This window comes from Miniopterus natalensis, chromosome 5 (genome assembly GCF_054644295.1).
Source record: "Miniopterus natalensis isolate mMinNat1 chromosome 5, mMinNat1.hap1, whole genome shotgun sequence".
Taxonomy (NCBI): Eukaryota; Metazoa; Chordata; class Mammalia; order Chiroptera; family Miniopteridae; genus Miniopterus; species Miniopterus natalensis.
Window position 1 is genome coordinate 58570373 of NC_142085.1, and position 18772 is coordinate 58589144.

The following is an 18772-nucleotide window of genomic DNA, read 5'->3' on the forward strand; positions in this document are numbered from 1 at the left end:
CAGCTTAATGCATTGATACATATTACTCATTCATTCGCTCATTTAGAAATAACTTACTGAGAATCTAGTATATGCTGGACATTATGCTAAATGCTGGGGAATTATGGATTGAAAATACAATTTTGCTGATGTGCAAAAGCTTGCAATCTGTAAAGAGAGGTGGGCATACTGCTTATTAGGTGCCCTAACGGGCAGACAATAAGGAAACAGCCTGAAGGAGGGACTGATCTAGGGAGGTTTCCGGAGGGAACACTTGAGCTAAGTCTTAAAAGATGTACATGCTGATGGTTGTATAACTCTGTAAATATACTACAATTCATTGAATTGTGCACTTAAAAAGGTGAATTTTACAGTATGTAAATTAGATCTCAATAAAGCTGTTAAAGAAGAGGTATAGAGCTGGGTCAAATACACAAGAGGGGGAAGAATGTCTGGAGAGCGTGAATAGCATAGGCAAATGCTTGGGATGTGAAACATCTAGATGAGTTAGGGGCCCACCAGCCATGCTGTGTGGCTAGAATGCTCAGGTCTCCAAAGGGATTCAAGCAATGGAATCATAGGAACAATATAATCTTCATGTAACGGCATGAATCCAGAGTCTCAATGACATTCTGGCACCTTCTGTTTTTTTTTGACTGAAGACCCCTTTCTCTGCCAAATCTAAGATCGGGGAGAAAGCATGCAGAGAAGGAAGAACCCAGATGCCCAAGAATTAGGACAGCAAAGAAGTTTTCAAGAAGTCCACTGGGTCATCTCCCTGCCTCTAGGCAGGTTTCAGTTAAACTAACCTAGACAGAGGAATCTTTTTTGTCCTTAAAGGTTCCTAGAGAGGCAGGTTCCAAATGGGACAGATTTTGGGCTAAGAGAAAGCACTCTTCCAAAGCCCCCTGCAAATCCAACCACACACGGAAAGCCCTATGGGAAGCAAAATAACCTCCCTGCATCCTGACCTGTCTGTGCTGACCTGTGGATACGAGGCATTGACCGAGGCCCTTGTTTACTTAGTTACCTAGCCCAGAATGAACAGAGGAGGGAAAGCTCACTTACATGGCACCTGGTGATGGGGACCTCCAGGACAATGGTACTGATAGTTCCACTGAGCGCGTGGGGAAGGGTTGGGAGGCAGCATCTGTGCACACGCTGGATGCCTCAGAGGATCAAACAGACGGTACTCCCTGGACCTGAGAGGTCTGGGGAGATCCTGGGGATAACACATGGAAGTGAGGGGCAGCGGCCTTTCCAGCTGCCTGATGCCCAGGATGTCCTGGGGCTGGGAATCATACCCCGTGTCTATCGTAGGCAGGTCTGGGGCTGCTCGGTTCCTGTGGGGCTGGGGCCGTTGCACTGTTTCTTGGCTGTTGCCTGAGGAGTCTGCTAAGGCATTAGGTAAATTTGGCTCTGATTTGTCTGAGTCATGGCCGGTGTCAGGAGAAGCTGCTGAAAGCTGAGATCCTAGCCATTGATTACGCTTTTCCATAAATGAAAACTGATGCTCTGAGGGGAGGGCTCCAACCACAGACTCAGACTTAGGCTTGCTGGCTGCAGAGGAGTCCGAGGGCAAATCTTTGCCGGGGTCCGGATGTCCCCTCCAGAAGCTGTCTTCGTTTTCCTCTAGGACTTTAGTGCGCAGGCAGCAGATCTGCTGGGACACAGGCCGCTGGTGATTTGAAAGTTTCAGGTGAGGGTGAGCCTGAGAAAAGTCTCCCGAGGAATAGTAAGGGGTTTGGGGTGCAGACAAGCTGTTGGGTGCCATGTTCCTTATATTTGGAGCAGGTGGTTCTGATTCCTCTTCCAGGGAATATTCTGGGATGGGTTTCAATAACTGACTTGGGTATGGTTCTGATTCATCAACCTCCACAGGAATGCTTCGGTTCATTCTAGTTTCTGAAACAAGAGAAGACAGATCAGTTTTTGGAGTCTCTACTTTATGACCTTAAGGGACCTCATTCAAGATATGGTTTAAATTAACAGTAGTGTGACACCAAAGTGCTTGTAGAGCTCCAATCACATAAAGTTGTTTACTTACCCTCCAGGCAAAGGCACTCATTCTTATTAAGATATTTTTATCTGGAAGGCAATTCAAAGAATGTGACTGGACCATCATGTGGCAGACAGCACAAGGGGAAGACACAGATGAAAATCAAAGGCCAAGGACTGAGGAAACAGAACTTAGTCCTGATGTGGGCTGCTTCTTGTGTGCTTCTAGATGTTTAAAACGCGTGGAGGAAACACAAGACATTGCTACATTGCTTGTCTTTGAGGATGGAATTAAGCTGGGGGAGAGATGTGAGAGAGAGAGTTTCCACCTTTTATTTTTATTATTATGATTATGATTATTATTATTATTAGAGAGAGTAGAAGGGAATGGGGGGGAGAGAGCGAAACATTGATGTGAGAGAGACACATTGATTGGTTGGGATTAAACCTGCAACCCAGGTACCAGGCAGTGAACCTGCAACCCTTCAGTGCAAGGGTGGGTGCTCTAACCACGGAGCCACGCTGGCCAGGGCAGGTTTCACCTTTTAAACTCTAAAAATTTTGCTGTCTGTCTATTGCCTAATCAAAAAAAACACACCAAAAAACAAAAAACAAAAGCTTATGTTTAAAAGCACTGAAAAAAGGTCATAGTGACATTTTCCACTTAACAACTATAGGTTGTTTAGAGGATTAATTTCCTCTGGCACTATGCCTGCGATGAAGACAGCCATGACCATCTGGTTTGTGATGTGCCGGCTGAACTAGCAAGTTTGCTGAACTAGCCTTTAGCCCATAGACCATGTAGCCCACAGCCAGGTAATACTGGTTTTATCTATAGAAAGAGAATCCTTAACATAACAGGATGAGACGAGGCCCCAGGAGCCTAGGCTCCAGGGGAAGGAAGACAGCATGGGAGTGACTGGGGGTCTGCAGAAGGCTCCAGAGCAGGTGTAGTGAGAGGGAAGAAGGGAGTGAGAAACAAAAATCCCAGAGGTTTGTCCGATGCATCCCTTGCACAGGGCATATCTCAGATACCATGCAGAGAAAGGGGCAAGTGCCAGCAGTGGTGAATTTTTAAAAATATGTTTGTATTGATTTCAGAGAGAGGAAGGGAGAGGGAGAGATCGAAGCATCAATGATGAGAGAGTCATTCATCGGTAGCCTCCTGCACGCCCCATGCTGGGGACTGGGCCCGCAACCACCAGGAATCGAACGGCGATCTCCTGAATCACAGGTTGACGCTCAACTGCTGAGCCACGCTGGCTGGGTGGTGGTGGGTTGTTAAATTCATAGTTTGGATCCACGTAGAATTTCAACCACAAACATTTACTGAGGGCTCACTGTGCCTAAACCACAGTGTACATCAACTTTTGTTCTAAGACAAGTTTTGAAAAATATGAATTCACTGTCTCTGGAGCCCTGTGCTCAACCCAATGGCAACACGACAGCAAGCATTTTAAAATGCTCTCCCGCGGAGCAGAGGTGGGGCCAGCACTTTCCTACCAAATCTATCTTCACTGCCTCCAGAAAGATAAGTCACTTTGCCTCTCCACTGCCTGCCAAATGAATGCTAACACTTCTCTTTACCTGCACTTGGTAACAAATTCACCCGTGGGCTACAAACAACCTTTGTCCTGTTTTCTGGCACAACAGAAAACATCAGCCTCTCACTCTCGGCTGGCCCGCCCTCCCTGCCTCAGTCTCCTCTTTCCCACTGTCTCTTTTATGGGCTGCTCTCCAGGCTGTGTGTGTCCCTGCCCCTGAGAAAAGGGACCTCATCACCTAAATTGATTAGGAACTGACCAAAACCACACATATTTCAACTATTTATGATTTGTAAATGCTCACCATGCTTTTCCTTTCTTTTTTACAATTTTCCTACAGCTATGAAACTGGATATTCCATTCAATGTGCTCTTCAGCTGGTCAGGAAACACAAACATTTTCTGAAGGGCTGGCTGAGTGTGTGTAATCTCCTGCTGGCATCTGTGGGCCCACAGCTGAACAGGAGAGCAAAGAGGCACGGAGTGAGCCAAACAGCAAGAAGACTGAATTCTGTCAACTCTTTCTTGTTACTCGGATTCTCTTTCATCACCCACGCTTCAGGCACCACTGTTTACATTCTCCCTGGGTTTTCAAACATGAATACCTTAGAAGTGCTTCCCTAAACAACAACCAAAAAAATTGCAAATTCTGCTTTTCTAGATGAGGAGCCTTTAGGGATTTGGAGGGAGCTAATAAAAAAGGTGACAAGTACCGACATCTCACAACTGGAAATCTGAGGCCCATCATGTGGTGGGAATTCTACAGTTAAAACTGGTTTGAAAGGAACAAAGGGCCTCTTGGATGGAAGTAAATAAACCTGCATGGTAATGAGCAGCCTCCCAGCAGAGCTATGGGATTAGTAATCCTGAAAAAAAAAAGGACCCTGATGTTTTAAACATGTCACCATCAAATATTCAAACAGCAAATAGTTACTGAACCCTCCTATGTGTCCAACTCTATGCTGGGTGTCCTCCTTAGGCACAAGCTTTATTAAAAATTTTTTTACAACAGGTAATACCTACAACTGATACAAAATTCAAGAGTACAAATGGGTATACAGTGAAAGGTAGTAAAAATTATTTATAAAGAAATATAAAACATTCCTATCTTCAAGTTGCTTGTGATTCAAACCAACAGGACATCAAAGGTCCTACCTCAGGGCCTTTGCACTTGTTTCTGCTTCCTGGAACACTCTTCCCCCACATATCTGAATGGCTTTCTTTCTTTCTCCTTCAGGTCTTGACTAAACTGTCACTTTCTCAGTGAGGTCTTCCTGGTTGCCCTCTCTAAATTTTTTACATGCCCCTCTCACTCTCTCTCACTCCTGCTTTACTGTTCTCTCTAGCAATTATCATCATCTTATATACTACAAAATGTGTATTATAAATAAAATATCTAATACATTCTTTGTTTATTGTCATCCCCCTTCCTCTCCCCATCCCCCAAACTTAAAGTTCACGAGGGTGTGGTTTTTAACTGCTCTATGCACAGCTATATTCTCAGCACCTAGAACTGTACCTGGCACATAGTAGGTGCTCAATAAATATTCGTTGAATGAATCAATGATTGATGCCTGTTTCAAAGAGGCAACAGATCCATGTAGCTGGCAGGATCACTGACAGTGAGACTGTCAGGCTCCATGAGAGGTAGCAGAGAGTATTTGGTGCATCAAGTCCTCAGAGTTTGTCAAATTATACCACAGGCACACTTCCCTTTTCCTCTCTCTTCCTCTCTAATATTTATTAAGTGCCTACTCAGTGTCAGTGGGCCTGGGCCATGCCTAAGAGGTCCCACTCATGGGCAGAGTTGATCACAACCCTACTTGCAGAATAAAGGTGATTCTGCCACCCAAGGTGATTGGAGCATGTAACGGCAAGGCAGCTGGTCTAGTTATGTAGCCTCAGAGCTTTGCCCAGAACAGCAGAGGGTGGGGCCTACATGCACCTTGGGCCTCTCCCAGCCCTAGACCCTCCTGAGAGTGTCACATGGAACAATTACACAAAAATGCCACATCACAGGACCATGGCAGATTAATGGGTTGTGTTGTGGTTCTAGCTCTTGGCAGTGTTTTTATTTTTTAAATTTATTTTTATTTTTATTGATTTCAGAGAGAGGAAGGGAAAGGGAGAGAGAAAAACATCAATGATGAGAGAATCATTGATCTGCTGCCTCCTGCATGCTCCCTGCCGGGGACTGAGCCAGCAACCCGCACATGTGCCCTGACCGGGAATCGAACCTCAACCTCCTAGATCATAGGTTGATGCTCAACGGCTGAGCCATGCCAGCTGGGAGCTAATGTCAATATTGTAAAAATGCTACAAGTTAAAAAAAAAATCACTCAGTATCTCACCACTTCTAACCATTGCCATTTTTCCCTGTTTTATTCCAGAACTTTTCCATATGATGTCCATCCACACAGTTATAACCCTGGCATGGCCTGTGCTCCAGTCCCCAAGAAAGATGACACTTGGATTAAAGTGGAAAAGCCCTGTTTTCTAGCTGTGACCTAGAAGAGAAGGCTCTCACCCCTGAGGGGGACAGAAGATTTGCTAGCCAGGACCCTGCGAGCCCAGTGCCGGCACTGCCCTGGACAGGCTCATGAGCACAAATGAATGCTTAGCTCCAAGCTCCAGAAGCCTGGGAGAAGCAGAGGCCTGTCAGGCCTGGAGATCATGTTTGCCTCACTGTGGCAAATCCCTCGGGGCAGGGGGAGGCTGGAGGTCAGCGGAACCCAAAGCAGTTTCTGGACCAGAATCTCTGAGCCCACAACCCAGGTGCCCAGGCCCCACACCCAGAGATTCTGAGGTGGGGGCAGAGCTCCTGTGTATTTTTGTTTGAGTCTACCGGCAAACAGGTTCTTCTACACCTTGAAAAGCGGAGTGTAATCTATATAATTTGGCAGTAACTATTTGAAAAGCTTGTGCCCTTTCACCTAGTAATTTCACTTCTAAGAATTTCCTCTTCAGTGATATGTGCATGTCATGTGAAACGGATCGGCCGCGAGGACAGGCGATGCAGCAGTGTTTATAACAGCAAAGGCTAGAAACCAGCCACATGGCCGAAAAGGGTCTGATGTTTCAAACTGTGGTCCAGATGAAAAGTCTGTCTTTTCAAAAAGACTGAGGAAATTCTGTGTGAACGGATGTGGAACTATCTCCAAGATTTATTGTGAAGTTAAAAAAAGTGAAGAACATGAAAACACAGAGTATGCTGGCCTTTGTGCCATCTGAGACTATTTGTGCACACCGTCTCGTTGGAAACCCTGAACAGTGGCTGCCTCTGAAGAGGAACTGGCTGGCTGGGAACAGGGGCAGGAGGGGGACTTGCTTTTCAGAGCATTTTATACCTTTTAAATGTTGTACCGAGTGCCTATGTATCTACTTAAAAGATTTTTTTAAAAAAAGGAAAACCTGCACTAGTGATTCTGATGTTCACAAATATTAAGAACCAATGAGAACGAGGCACTCCTGAGACCACCCGGGAGAGAAGGAACATGTCCCTGGGTGGGAATGGAGTGGGCACAATGCAGGCCAGTCCCAAGTGCACACAGCGAGGCTGAAACAGTTGTGTGTGGGAGTCTGGTTCTGACTCACTCTGATCTGACCCAACAGACACTAGTTTCCTTCTCTGGAATCTCACTGCCCTTTGGGCTGTGAGCTGTGCTTCTAGCCCTTGGATTCTGACCCCACCTTTCTTCAAATCCCTCTGTCAGTTTTCTCTGCCCAAGTCTCTCTTTGGCTTCCCTTCGGCCTCAGGCCTGAGACCTTTTCTTAGCTACTCTACTCTACCCTGGAGTGGCCTGTTTTTGCAGATAAGATCTTACTCAGATGGCAGCAGATCTGACATCCCATGTGACAATGCTCCCTGGTGTCCCATTCAGGGAATTTTCCATTCTCTCTCTCCTCCCTCCCTCCTTCTCCCTCCCAGTCAACTCCCCTGAGCTGCTTCCAACTCTTTGCTCATGTCTGTTCCCGGCACCCTTTTTCTGCTTCAGCACACCCTGACTTAAATGATCAGTTTCTTGAAACAGACCGTTAGTCAGCACAGCGCTACATTTCTGATCTCACTACATTTCTGATCTCACGGTTCATCAAAAAGCTCCTTTTCTCCCATCCTCCCACCTCCCTTTCTCATGTCCACGAGGCCCCACTTGGCCTGAGTGGGGAAAAAGTCGTGCACATTCACAGTTAACCGTGGCTGCTGTCTCCCAGATGGGCTCATCCTGATCAACACATAATTCTAGAATGTGGGGAAATATGCAGCATTTCAACGCACAGGCTCCAGATTCAAAGCCCCTAGGTTTAAATTATTTCCCTGCCAGCTACATGATTGGATATGTGAACTTGAGAAATTTACTTCATTTCTCTGGGCCTCATTTTTCTCCTCTGTAAAATGGGAAAAACAACACTTGCCCCCTAGGCATTTATGAGGATAGAAGATGTAAATAAAGTGCTGACTTGTACATAAAGGGCCTGAACCATATCAAGCCTTATTTTATGAAAAAATAAAAAGGTTATTTTGTTATTATTTTTACAATAAGTGATTTGGCTTTGGAGCTCTTTCTAGACTATGTTCACTGATTTTATACCTGGATGCTAACAGTAGTATATGAACCTGATGTTTGGAGACTTATCTTTTTAACCAACATGTGTATTTCTGGCACATTTAATACATATTTCATTTGGTCCTTGAAACAAGATGGGCCATGGGCAGTGTACTCGGTATCACTTTACCATTCCTGTGTCGCAAAGGCCGACACATTAAATAGCTTTTCTAAGTCAAAGCTGAATCTAGTCTATAGATCTAACTCTTTCCATTAAAGTCATAGAGATCGGGGGTTGGCAATTTTTTTCTGTAAGGGCCCAGATAGTAAGTAGTCCACCCTTTGTGGACCACATATGTCTCATACTTTGCTTTTTGAGGTTTGTTTTTAAACAATGCTTTGAAAAGATAAAAACCATTCTTAACAATGTGCCATATATAAATGACCATGGGCCACCTTTGGCCTGAGGGCTGTAATTTACCAAGTTCTGATACAGATTATGCTGTTAAATCAAAATACAAACCTAATGTAATATATATACTTAAGAAACCTTACACTTTGTTAGTAATAATTGTTTATATTCATTGAATATTTACTATGCACCAAATACTTTTCCAAGTGTTTTACATGTATTAACTTATTTCATCCTCACAGCCACTCTATTTGGTAGGTGCTATTGTCAGCCCCCTTTTACAGCTGGGGAAACTGAGGCACGGAGAGGTTAAGTAACTTTCCCAAGGTCACATGGCCAGCAAGTAGCATAAATAGGATTCAAATGCAAGCAGTTCAGTACCAGAGCCTGTGCATTTAACGATTTTCTATCTCATTTGGGAGCATTAACTTACATCTGGTGGGGAGAAAGGGAACGGGATGGGGGGCTTCTGGAATGTGTTTTAGAACCATTCACCTTGAAGGTGAGGAGGTGTGGATACAGCCCACCCGTGTCATAGAATGAGTCGCCAGGCTGGAAACCGGTGGTGGCTTTCCTTCATGCCGTGACAACAGAGGATATGGATGAGACTGCACAGGCATCTTGATTGGAGAAAAGCACTTCATTGGATCTCATTAAATTTTAATCATAAACTGAATTCAAAATAAATTGAAAACTGGTTGACAGAGCACAAACAAAGGGTGATGATAAATGGTGATGCATCTAGAGAGGGGATATCTTCCAGGGGACGCCTCTGAGGCAAGGACGGATGGGATTTAATGAAGGTGTTATGTCCCCGGAAGAAGACAAATAGCAGAGCAAGAAACAGAGGAAAGGCAGGAGTGAGCAGCCTGAGTAATTAATAAAGCACATCACCGGCTCCAAGCAATCAAGGCTTGCTGTTGTTCACCAACTGCTTAGATTTTTTTTTAAGCATTCTTTGGGTCAACAATAGGGTTGGAGAGCCCTAGACACATAGCATGAATATTTCAGGTGGACTTTAAAAATAAATATATAAATTTACAGCTAGGAAGATCCTCAGATCCAATTACAGGTACTTTCAATTACAGATGCTCAAGGTCTTACTCCATTCCCCAAGGAATCGTTTTCTTATGTCTAAAAGTCATGGATTAAAAAAAAAAAAAAATCTTTAAACTCATTAATGCTCTTTGTTTACTGTCCAAATGCGTGCAAACTTTCACAACATCCGTTTGCTTAGTGGAAGCTGGTTTTGAGTGAACTGTTTGGCTCAGGCTCAAATTCCAGTGAATAAATACTTCCAAGTTTACTTGCAGAATTTCCCAGACAGAACAGTTCTTCCATTGGGTCTGCCAGAGGATTAGAAGCAGTGGTGAGCCCTGAAGACCAGGGAACATTTGCTGGCCCTCGTTCATACCCTGCACAGTACGACTCACGTCAGGCTAACGGCAGCACAGCATGGCCCGGCCTGATCTGAAGCCCGTGCTGGACCTCCTCCGAGTGTTAAACAAGGAGGCGACGTCCTAACGAGAACGCGCGGTCTATGCCATGTTGGACACTGGCAATACGCATTTAGACAGCGACCTCAAAACAGCCCATGGGGTGTTTATGTTTGTTTGCGTGTTTCAGATAAGATTTCTCTGCACACACATTTGTGATTCTTAATTCAGTTCAGAACCCAGAGTGAAGGAGAAGAAGGGGTGGAAAGGAAAAATCAGGAGAGAAAGAAGGGATGGAAAGGAAGGCAGGATGGGAGAAGTGAGAAGCAAGGAAAGTGGAGAAACCTTGAAGAAAATTTTTAAAAATTTGCCCTTTCTTGGTGTAGGAGAGACTTATTTAAATTGTGATTTTTATGTATTTGTGGATGTGAGAAGGGGCACTTGGAAGGAAAGGGAAAGAACGAATGCAGGTGAAAGGCCAGGGTGTCATAGGCAAGCTGGTAAGCCAGGACCAGTCTGAGCAGACGTCACAGAGGGGAAGCAAGTTCAGGGATGGAGGGAGACGTGGGGACCCTGGTAGGGGAAGAAGGAAAACATGGGAAACCTGAGCACAGGAAAACCATGAGGCAGGGAAGGGCCAAGTTTCCTTAATCAACCCAGGAACTGCTGAGACCCCAGCCAGCCTAGGTCTGTGGGGTGGAAGGAAGGGGAGCATGCAGGCTGGAGGGCTTGTCAGTCCCAATAGCTTGATTTCAGCTGCCTTAGCAGGGAAGCAAGCCAAACTGGCATAGCTCAAAGGGTCACAAGGGGGATAAAAGCCCACCCTCTTCCCCTGGCCAGTTTATAACTTCTGATCTCCAGCAAGGTCTGTGTACACATCTGCACACAACAGAGCACATGTGTACGCGCACACACACACACACATAGGCACAGACACAGACCGAGTGGAGCAGTCAGACATGGAAGCACATGTGGCCGAGTAGGAGGCCTGCTGAGCAAGAGACACAAAGAATGTTGGAGGGAGAAAGGACAGCATGGGTTTCATGAACTAAAAATATCTTGGTGACAATGCACTGGGAAGAAATGAGAGAGGCCTGGGGGGGGGGGGGGGGAGCTTCTTGATTCCAATCCTCAGAGGCTTTCACACTAAAGAAGCAGGATTGTTTTGATAAGGAAATGTGATCAAACATTAGGGGTCATTTTGTGGGATCTGAAAGGAATTTAAAGTGTAATGTGCCTCGTCGGTGTTCTTTTCTGCATCAGTTGCCTAATCTAAAATTGCCTGCAGCAGAAAAACGATCCGAATTCAAGATATTTCTGAGATTTTGACTCTACAACATGTGAAAAAAACCTAGATTTCATTTAGACAAACTACCCCCATAATCTATCTTTCTGAGTGTCTGTAAAGAATGCTTGCAAATATGACTGCCCTCTCCTCTTCCTTTTATTTTTATTTTTTATGAGCTTAATTTTTTATTTTTATTTATTTACTTTTAAAATGGATTTGAGAGACAGAGAAAGGGAGCGAGAGAAACATGAATGTGAGAAAAACATTGATCAGCTGCCTCCCTCACACATCCCGACTGAGGACAGATCTACAACCTGAGCATGTACACAGACTGGGAATCGGACTGCCACCTTTTGGTACATAGGACAACGCTCCAACCAACTGAGCCACACCAGCCAGGGCATTTTAAAGTGACTAACTCCTTAATCCTGAGAGGAGAGCCTTAAACCTTTTCTGCCTTTGCACCCTCCAGAATCTGCGTGTCCCTGAGTTAAGAACCTGTTCCCTGATATGCTGGTTCACTGCCCAGACTTCACTTCAGGTCAGCCAGCCCTGCACACTGAGCAGGGCAGCTACGGCACTGTCCAGCTCATCATGCTCCATTCTGGAAGGACTTGGAGCCGCAACACCAGATTAAGAATAACTGTGGGTGGTCTCTCGGCATCAAAACGAGGCTGGCAGCTGAACAACAGTTAGCGTGATTTCAGATAATGAAGCATCATTACTTGAAAATAAAGTCAGTAACTCATCACAAGGGAAATATCTTGAAATTCCAGACTTCTCATTCCAGGGGGATAGGGAGAGCCATCTACAAACATGATGAGGACCATACCCGGGCCTCCCTATTCCACAGGAACAGTTTAGCAATACCAGCAGCCCTGAGTCAGCCCACCCCAGTCAGCCAAGGCCTGTCTGAACTATACTGACGGAGAGAAACTGCCCAAAAGAAACAACAGCGACAACAACAAAAAAGCAGAGGTTTGGAAAAGGTTAAGGATTCTGTGTGTCTGCCGTCTAACAATGTGTCCGATCATAGTCATCGCCCTTACGCGGTATCAGGACGTACTTCACAGCTTCCTTTCAGCTCCCAGGAGAGGCCCCCCACAGGGTCACTGGCCTGGCGGGGGAGCGGTTTCCAGCTCCAGCTAAGTCAGTAACTCAGCCTTCCGGAGCCAGGCTTGTCTGCCAGCTCTCTGGGCAAGTGTACAGGACAGTTCTTCCCGCGTAGCCCAAATGGGGCAAGAACTAATTCAAGAACCCCCTGATCTCTCTTATTTAGCTAGAGCCAGTAATTATGCCTAAATTCCAGGCAGCCCTCCTGCAGAGACATGTAGCTGCCCAGCTTTCCCCCAGCCTTAGGCCCAGACGATACCGTTTTACCTTTTGCCTTGAGAGCAGATGAGCGAAACAGAAATAAAAGCAGCTTACGTGAAAGGCTCTTAAGCACCTATGAGCTGTTTGATAGTATACTGGGGGCCAGGGGGTCAAAAAGGGTTAAGAAACCTCCTTTTCCTGCAGGGACTAACCATCTAGCAGCAGGAGGTAAAATTAATATATTTGAAGAATCAGTAAACAAAAGAAGTCTTCTAAGACCACCCATTACGGCTCCCCTCTGGACTCCCATTACCCTAGACTTATTTTGTTAGAAAGGAATTTAGACAAAATCATGTTAGTTCACCACCGCCACCCCTCAGCCCCACACATTTTATTGATGAAGAAATCCAGGCTTAGGGAAACCAAAGGGAATTGCCGAAGTCTCAGAGCCAGCGAGAAGTGGAGTGAGAACTTGAAACCAAGTTTCTTGTCCTCTTATTATTACTATTATTATTTGATCTCTTTTTTCTGCTCATTTAAAAATATCCCCCAATTCTAAGAGACCACCTTGAACTTAAAAGACACGTGAAGCTTGATTACTTTCTAAGCTAAAGCAATAGCATTTCCCCCTTGTTTTTCCCCTCAAGGCTCTGTCCAGTGCCAGCAAAAGCCTGGGCTCCTGGAGGGGAGGAGGGCAGCCGGGAGCCAGCACGGAGCTGAGCTGAATTTCAGGCCCAAGGATGTCGTGTTAATTTTCCCCCTGCATGAAACAGGGATCGAGACAACTTGGGCGTTCGCCCTCCACCCCTGCCACTGACGCGTCCCGGGGCCGGGAGCCAAACACTGACTCTCTGCCAGCCCGGCTCCCTCCGCGGAGAAGTGGGGCTGGAATCTTCACGAAACGCGTGGGACCGCTGAGTACGCGGCATGGCTCCCAGGCGGCTGCGAGCCGTCCCCGGCCGGGCCGTGGGTGCCTCCCCTTCCCCGAGCGTTGCTCTCCCCTCGCCCGGCTGAAACACTCCACCGCCGCCACTTTCCCACGGCGGAAACTCCGCTGTCGCCGCCTCGGCCCGCGCTGGTCTCCGCACAAACACGTTCAAGGTGGGGAGCGGGAGGGGGGAAGGAAGGCAGCGCGTTTGGGTAAAGGAGAAAACAGGCTGTTCTGAAAGTGGGTCAGTGGTTCAGGAGTCCGGCCAGGCGGGCGACGGGTCTGAGCCACGTACCTGAGCCGCGGGCGGCGCGCTGGCCGCAGGGGGGTCGCGCTCGCCGGGTCCCGCGCCGCGCCGCTCCGCTCGGGTCGCCCGCGCCCTCCGCGCGCTCCAGGCCCAGGTGAGCGGCGGGACCGGCTCCGCAGCAGGAAGTGGACGCCGTATGCAAATTTCTACCGAGGCTAGGAAGCCTCGGCGCGGAAACCTCCCTGCGGGCAGTGAATCAACAGCCGAGGAGTCACTTTATGTCTTAAAACAGAAACCTCCTTCATTCACTAGAAAAGGCCACCGACCAATTAGGCTGCAATTTTGTTTCCACCGCCCCGCGAAGCCGCTGCTGGGAACGTCCCGGCGACCCCGGACCTCGGCGCCGGCGCGGCACCCCGGCCCGAGCGGGCCTGGGGAGGGGACTGAACCCGGGCGTCAAAATCGGTTCTTCATTAGCAGCTCAGAGGAGGAGATCGGGGTCAGAGGGTGGGGAGAGGATAGAGCAAGAGCTGCTTAATATTTCTAACCGTGTAAAACATCCTTTGCTGCGCTTAACCCATCCCAGGGAGCACGCGCACGTACGCAGACCCCTATACACACACGCACATACACAAACACACCCGCACAAATACACAAAGTCTGCCCCATTGACAGGCATGAAAAAAGGACTGCTTTTTAAATTTTTAATGCTCACCCAAGGATATGTTTTCATTGATTTTAGAGAGAGAGAGGAAGAGAGAGAGAGAAACATTGATGTGAGAGGAAAACAGTATTCGGTTGCCTCCGGCACCTGCCCTCATGGGGGATCGAACCTGCAACTTTTTAGTGTACAGGATGATGCTCCAATCAACTGAGCCATCCCGTCAGGGGGAAAAAAAATGACTGCTTTTAAGAAAACACAGCCCTGGCTGGGTAGCTTGGTTGGTTAGAGCATGGTCCTGATACACCAAGGTTGTGGGTTCGATCCCAGGTTAGGGCGTATACAGAATCAACCAATGAATGTATAAATAAGTGGAACAACAAATCGATGTTTCTCTCTAAGATCAATAAGTAAATAATAAAACACACACACATATTCATGAGCATTTTTCATGACTGCAAGTTTAGTTTTTCCTCCTGTCTCCTTATTTAATTAGTAGCCTACAGAATTTATTGCCTAAGGAGATCATGGAGACAGGATGACTTGGGGCAGCAGCTTGTGGTGGAAACTGTGGTGGCCGGAGCTCTAGAGTGAGAGGGATCTGGTGAGAGCTCAGTTACTCCACTGGCCAGCTGGGACCACATCTGAGTCCTCAGCAGGCACACTGTGCTCCTAGTGCTGGCCTTGCCTGCCTGTGGGCTGGCTGTCTCTCCACCCTTGTGCAGGAGACAGGCCCCAGAGCATTCCCAGCCAGACTGCCAGGTTCTGCTCAAGTGGACCATGCGAAACAGGTTGTTCTACATTCTACAAGCCAAGGGAATGCTGCTTGTTTTTAAAACAGCATGTACATGTTGTTCATGTTTTGATATATCCTTACAATGGAATACTACACAGCTGTTAAAAATCATAAATATTTATTTATGTATATGTTTCATTCTACAAACTAACATGGAAAAGTGAATATTATTTAATAAAAAACATGATCTCGTTTTTGCCAATATATATGACAGATAAACACATATTCATAAATATCTAGATTTGTTTGTTTACCACTGGTCCCAGCACCTAGCTAACACACTGCCCAGAACATAGTAGGCAATCCCTATATATCTGTCAAATGACCAAAAATGACAGAATGCATGCCCTACTGTTAAGTGGTCATTGCCTCCAGGGAATGGGATTGATGGGACTGAATGAGAATGGATGGTTTTTATACTGTACACACATATGGGTTTTTTGATTCCCCCCTCTCCCAACAAGCATATAGTACTTTATTCATTAAAAAGAATAAATAGTTTTTAAAAAATAGTAAAAAATTAACTTGGCCTTGAACTTTCTGCTTCAAATTATTATTACTATAATAAACTTTTTTTAGAGTAGGATAAAATGGCATTCTCTGTAGAGTGCTTGGTGCCAGAATACTTTGAAAAAGCTGCCTGTGTTAGGAGATGAGAACAGGAACAAGAAGAAGGGCAAGGGGAGGAAACAAGAGGGAGAGGAAAGAAAAGGGTGGAGTGAAAATATTTTTCATTTCTCTTAGATGCCCTTAAATGGACTGGGAAAATCCTGGAAGATGCTCCTGTCAAGTACTGCCTTTGGAAAAGAACCCGCCAGGAAGAACAAGGGGAATTATTGTTTCCATTTCTCCCACCATCTCCTCAGATGTGTGGGGCCTAAGGGTCTTGTAGGAAGAATACCAAGGGCTGAAGTGTTGCTTATAATTGCTGTTAGCTGGGTTTGCCTCCTGTCTCAACTTATGCTAAGCAGAAATGCAGGCACTTAGGGAATGAGTTAATGGTTCCTACCTAGTAGCCTTTGCTGGGTCCCCTACTGAAAAGCAGCCTGAGGAAGTAAGCTGTTCAGAGAGGTTGTCCTGACCATGAGAAACTTCTGCTGGAATGTGCTCCAGGCAGTTACAGTGAAATATGATCACGGGGGGGAGTGTCAGGGAGTCTGGAGAACAAACACTTCCGGCCCCAGGCGTCCCCACTGGGATCTGGTTTTCAGGTTCACACATATACCCTTTTAGCTGCCGTCGCAGGAGAGAAACTCTTCACTGAAAACTCACCATACACTACCTGTTAGTGCACTTAATGCTCCAGATAGTCAGGTGAGCTGCATTTATTCTCGTTCCCACTTTATCTTTGAAGAAAGCCAGGCTCAGAGAGTAACTTCTCCAAGGTCACATAGCCAGCCTGGGGAGAAGGACTCCAGGACTGTCTCACTGCAGAAGTGGAGTTACTTCCCCTCCCCCATTGCCCTGCTGCAGTCCCTCCTTCCCACATGCTTGGGTGGAACAGAGGTAACTCGCTTTCTTTGCACAACTCTTGGCAACGTTCAAGAGGCGGAAGAAAAGGGTGTGGGCAATAAAAGGGTGGGGCTGAGACTGAGCCAGTTACCATGGTGCTGTGTTTAGGCGGTGATGGTGCTGTAATGAATAATAGGTAGTCAGCATCTGGGTCAGCCCTCCCCCTCCAGTTAGAAGGCTAGGAGGGACGATTTGTCTGCCGTATTCTACAGTTAGCTCAGTATTCTTGCAAAAGGCATAATTAGATAAAGGTCAGTTCTCCCCACCTTTGTAAACAAAACAAAAAACAAAACCATTTGGATTTAATGCTCAGAAATTTTCCATTGCACAGCGTTAATCTATGAATAGAAAGAGGGAGGGGGGACTCATTCCTTGGACAAGGCTTGCTTTTCCATTTTTAAATGCTACAATTCCAAATGTTGAAAGAGCAGAGTAAAACTATGACACATCACGCGGAAGTGAACACTACAGTCACACACTGCCCTGGCAATGGCCTTGTTCGAAGGGTCACCAGCACTTAAACACTGCTGGCTAACTCCCCACGCTTCTCCTCATGGAGTCACTGCTGGGACGGAGGCAGGAAGGGAAGTGCCCAGACTCCTCTTCCAGTGTCTGGTCCTGCGCTTCCTGGTTGCTTCAGTCCCACACCTTCAGTGAGTACCTGCCTTATTCCAGAAAGAGCTAGGTGCTAGGCATGTAAACGAAAAGATTCTTAACATGTTCTTGTGTCCCTTTTAGAAGCAAAAACTGTGGAGATGCAAACTGTGGAGAGGCAAACCAACTAGCCACTAGACGAGCTGAGAGTCCACTGTGGCTTCTCCACTGCTGTGATGGGCTGCTTCTAGTCCAGATGGGCTGCCACACCCAGGCAGAAGCCAGAATCCATCCCCACCCTCCTCCCCCACCTCCTGCCGGGCCCTGCACCCTGCCACCACCAGTGCAGGTGCTTCTTCCTCCTGGGTGAGCTCCCCTTTGAAACTATTTTCTGTTCTGTCAGCAGATTCAGTCAGGAGCTAATGGATTTAGCGAAGAGGTCCTGGTAACACAGACTCTCACAAGGAAAGGGTTAGCTCTCAATCTCTTCCCTTCCCTTGCCGCCAGTGCACATTTATTCATCTTCTTCCCCTATCAAGGGGCTATTGGGAACAGCAGCTTTCATCAAGCTACAAAAGGTCCTGTCAGGTTGGTTTCCTAAGGCCATGGGTGTCTGTCTATTCAGCTTTCATTTGCATGTTTAAAGGGGAGCACTCTAAGAAAAGCCAAAGGTTATCTGCCCCAAGGTGACTCCCCTCATGGTCAACTGGACCCAAAGTTGCTGGCAGCTTCTCTTGCTAAAAAACAATGAAGTCCTGGCACCCTGGGCTCCCCATTTCTACCACCACAAATGATAATCCCTAACCTGTATATACTGCTTGTTAAGTGCAGCAGGTTCTGAGAACTTGGTATGCATTTAGTCATTTAATGAGGTAGGCATTGTAAGATTATCCACCATTTATTGAGTATCTACTATGTGCCAAGTGGTTTTTATTATCTTTGTAATGAAGTGGAGAAATTTATTCACCAGAATTCCAGATAGCTGCTTTCCAAGAGAAAAAAGCAGACAGGGACCAGATTGTGCTTCTTATGGGGGCTGAACACAGCAGGGCAAGTCGGATGAGAGAGGAGCGTTTGGAAGGGGGCGATGAGAAAGTAGCATGACCCCGGCAGAGGAGGTGGAGGAGACACAGCGGAGTGGCAGCGAGGGCCTGCGTGGAGCAGTGTGGCAGTGAGAAAGCAGGAGGGATCATCCCTGGGGCCCTGCAAGAAAATCTGTGACAAATAAGCTTACATTACTCTCCAAGTCTTCTCTAGCTGGATGTACTCAAGTGTTTGAGTTTTGGACATGTACATGGGCAGCTTTATTTAGGTTACATTTAAAAATTAGGACAGTTACCATTTAAAAAAATAGGAAATAACAAGTGTTGGTGAGGATATGTAGAAATTGAAAGCCTGCGCACTGTTGGTGGGAATGTAAAATGGTGCAGCCATTATAGAAAACACTATGATGGGTCCTCAAAAAATTAAAAATAGAATTACCACATTACCCAGCAATTTCACTTCTGGGTATCTATCTG

General features: G+C 46.4%; 1 protein-coding gene across 1 annotated transcript in view; it reads right to left on the reverse strand.

Annotated features, from left to right (window-relative positions):
* Positions 1 to 13813, reverse strand: part of TRAF3IP2 (TRAF3 interacting protein 2) — a 37623-nt gene extending 23810 nt beyond the window's left edge. Inside the window, exons 1-2 of the mRNA XM_016217510.2 lie at positions 13738 to 13813; positions 1048 to 1884 (exon numbers count right to left, since the gene is read on the reverse strand). Of these exons, the coding sequence (XP_016072996.2) occupies positions 1048 to 1876 (829 nt within the window). The 5' untranslated portion in view covers positions 1877 to 1884; positions 13738 to 13813. The remainder of the gene's footprint in view (positions 1 to 1047; positions 1885 to 13737) is intronic.
* Between the last annotated feature and the right edge of the window lie 4959 nt (positions 13814 to 18772).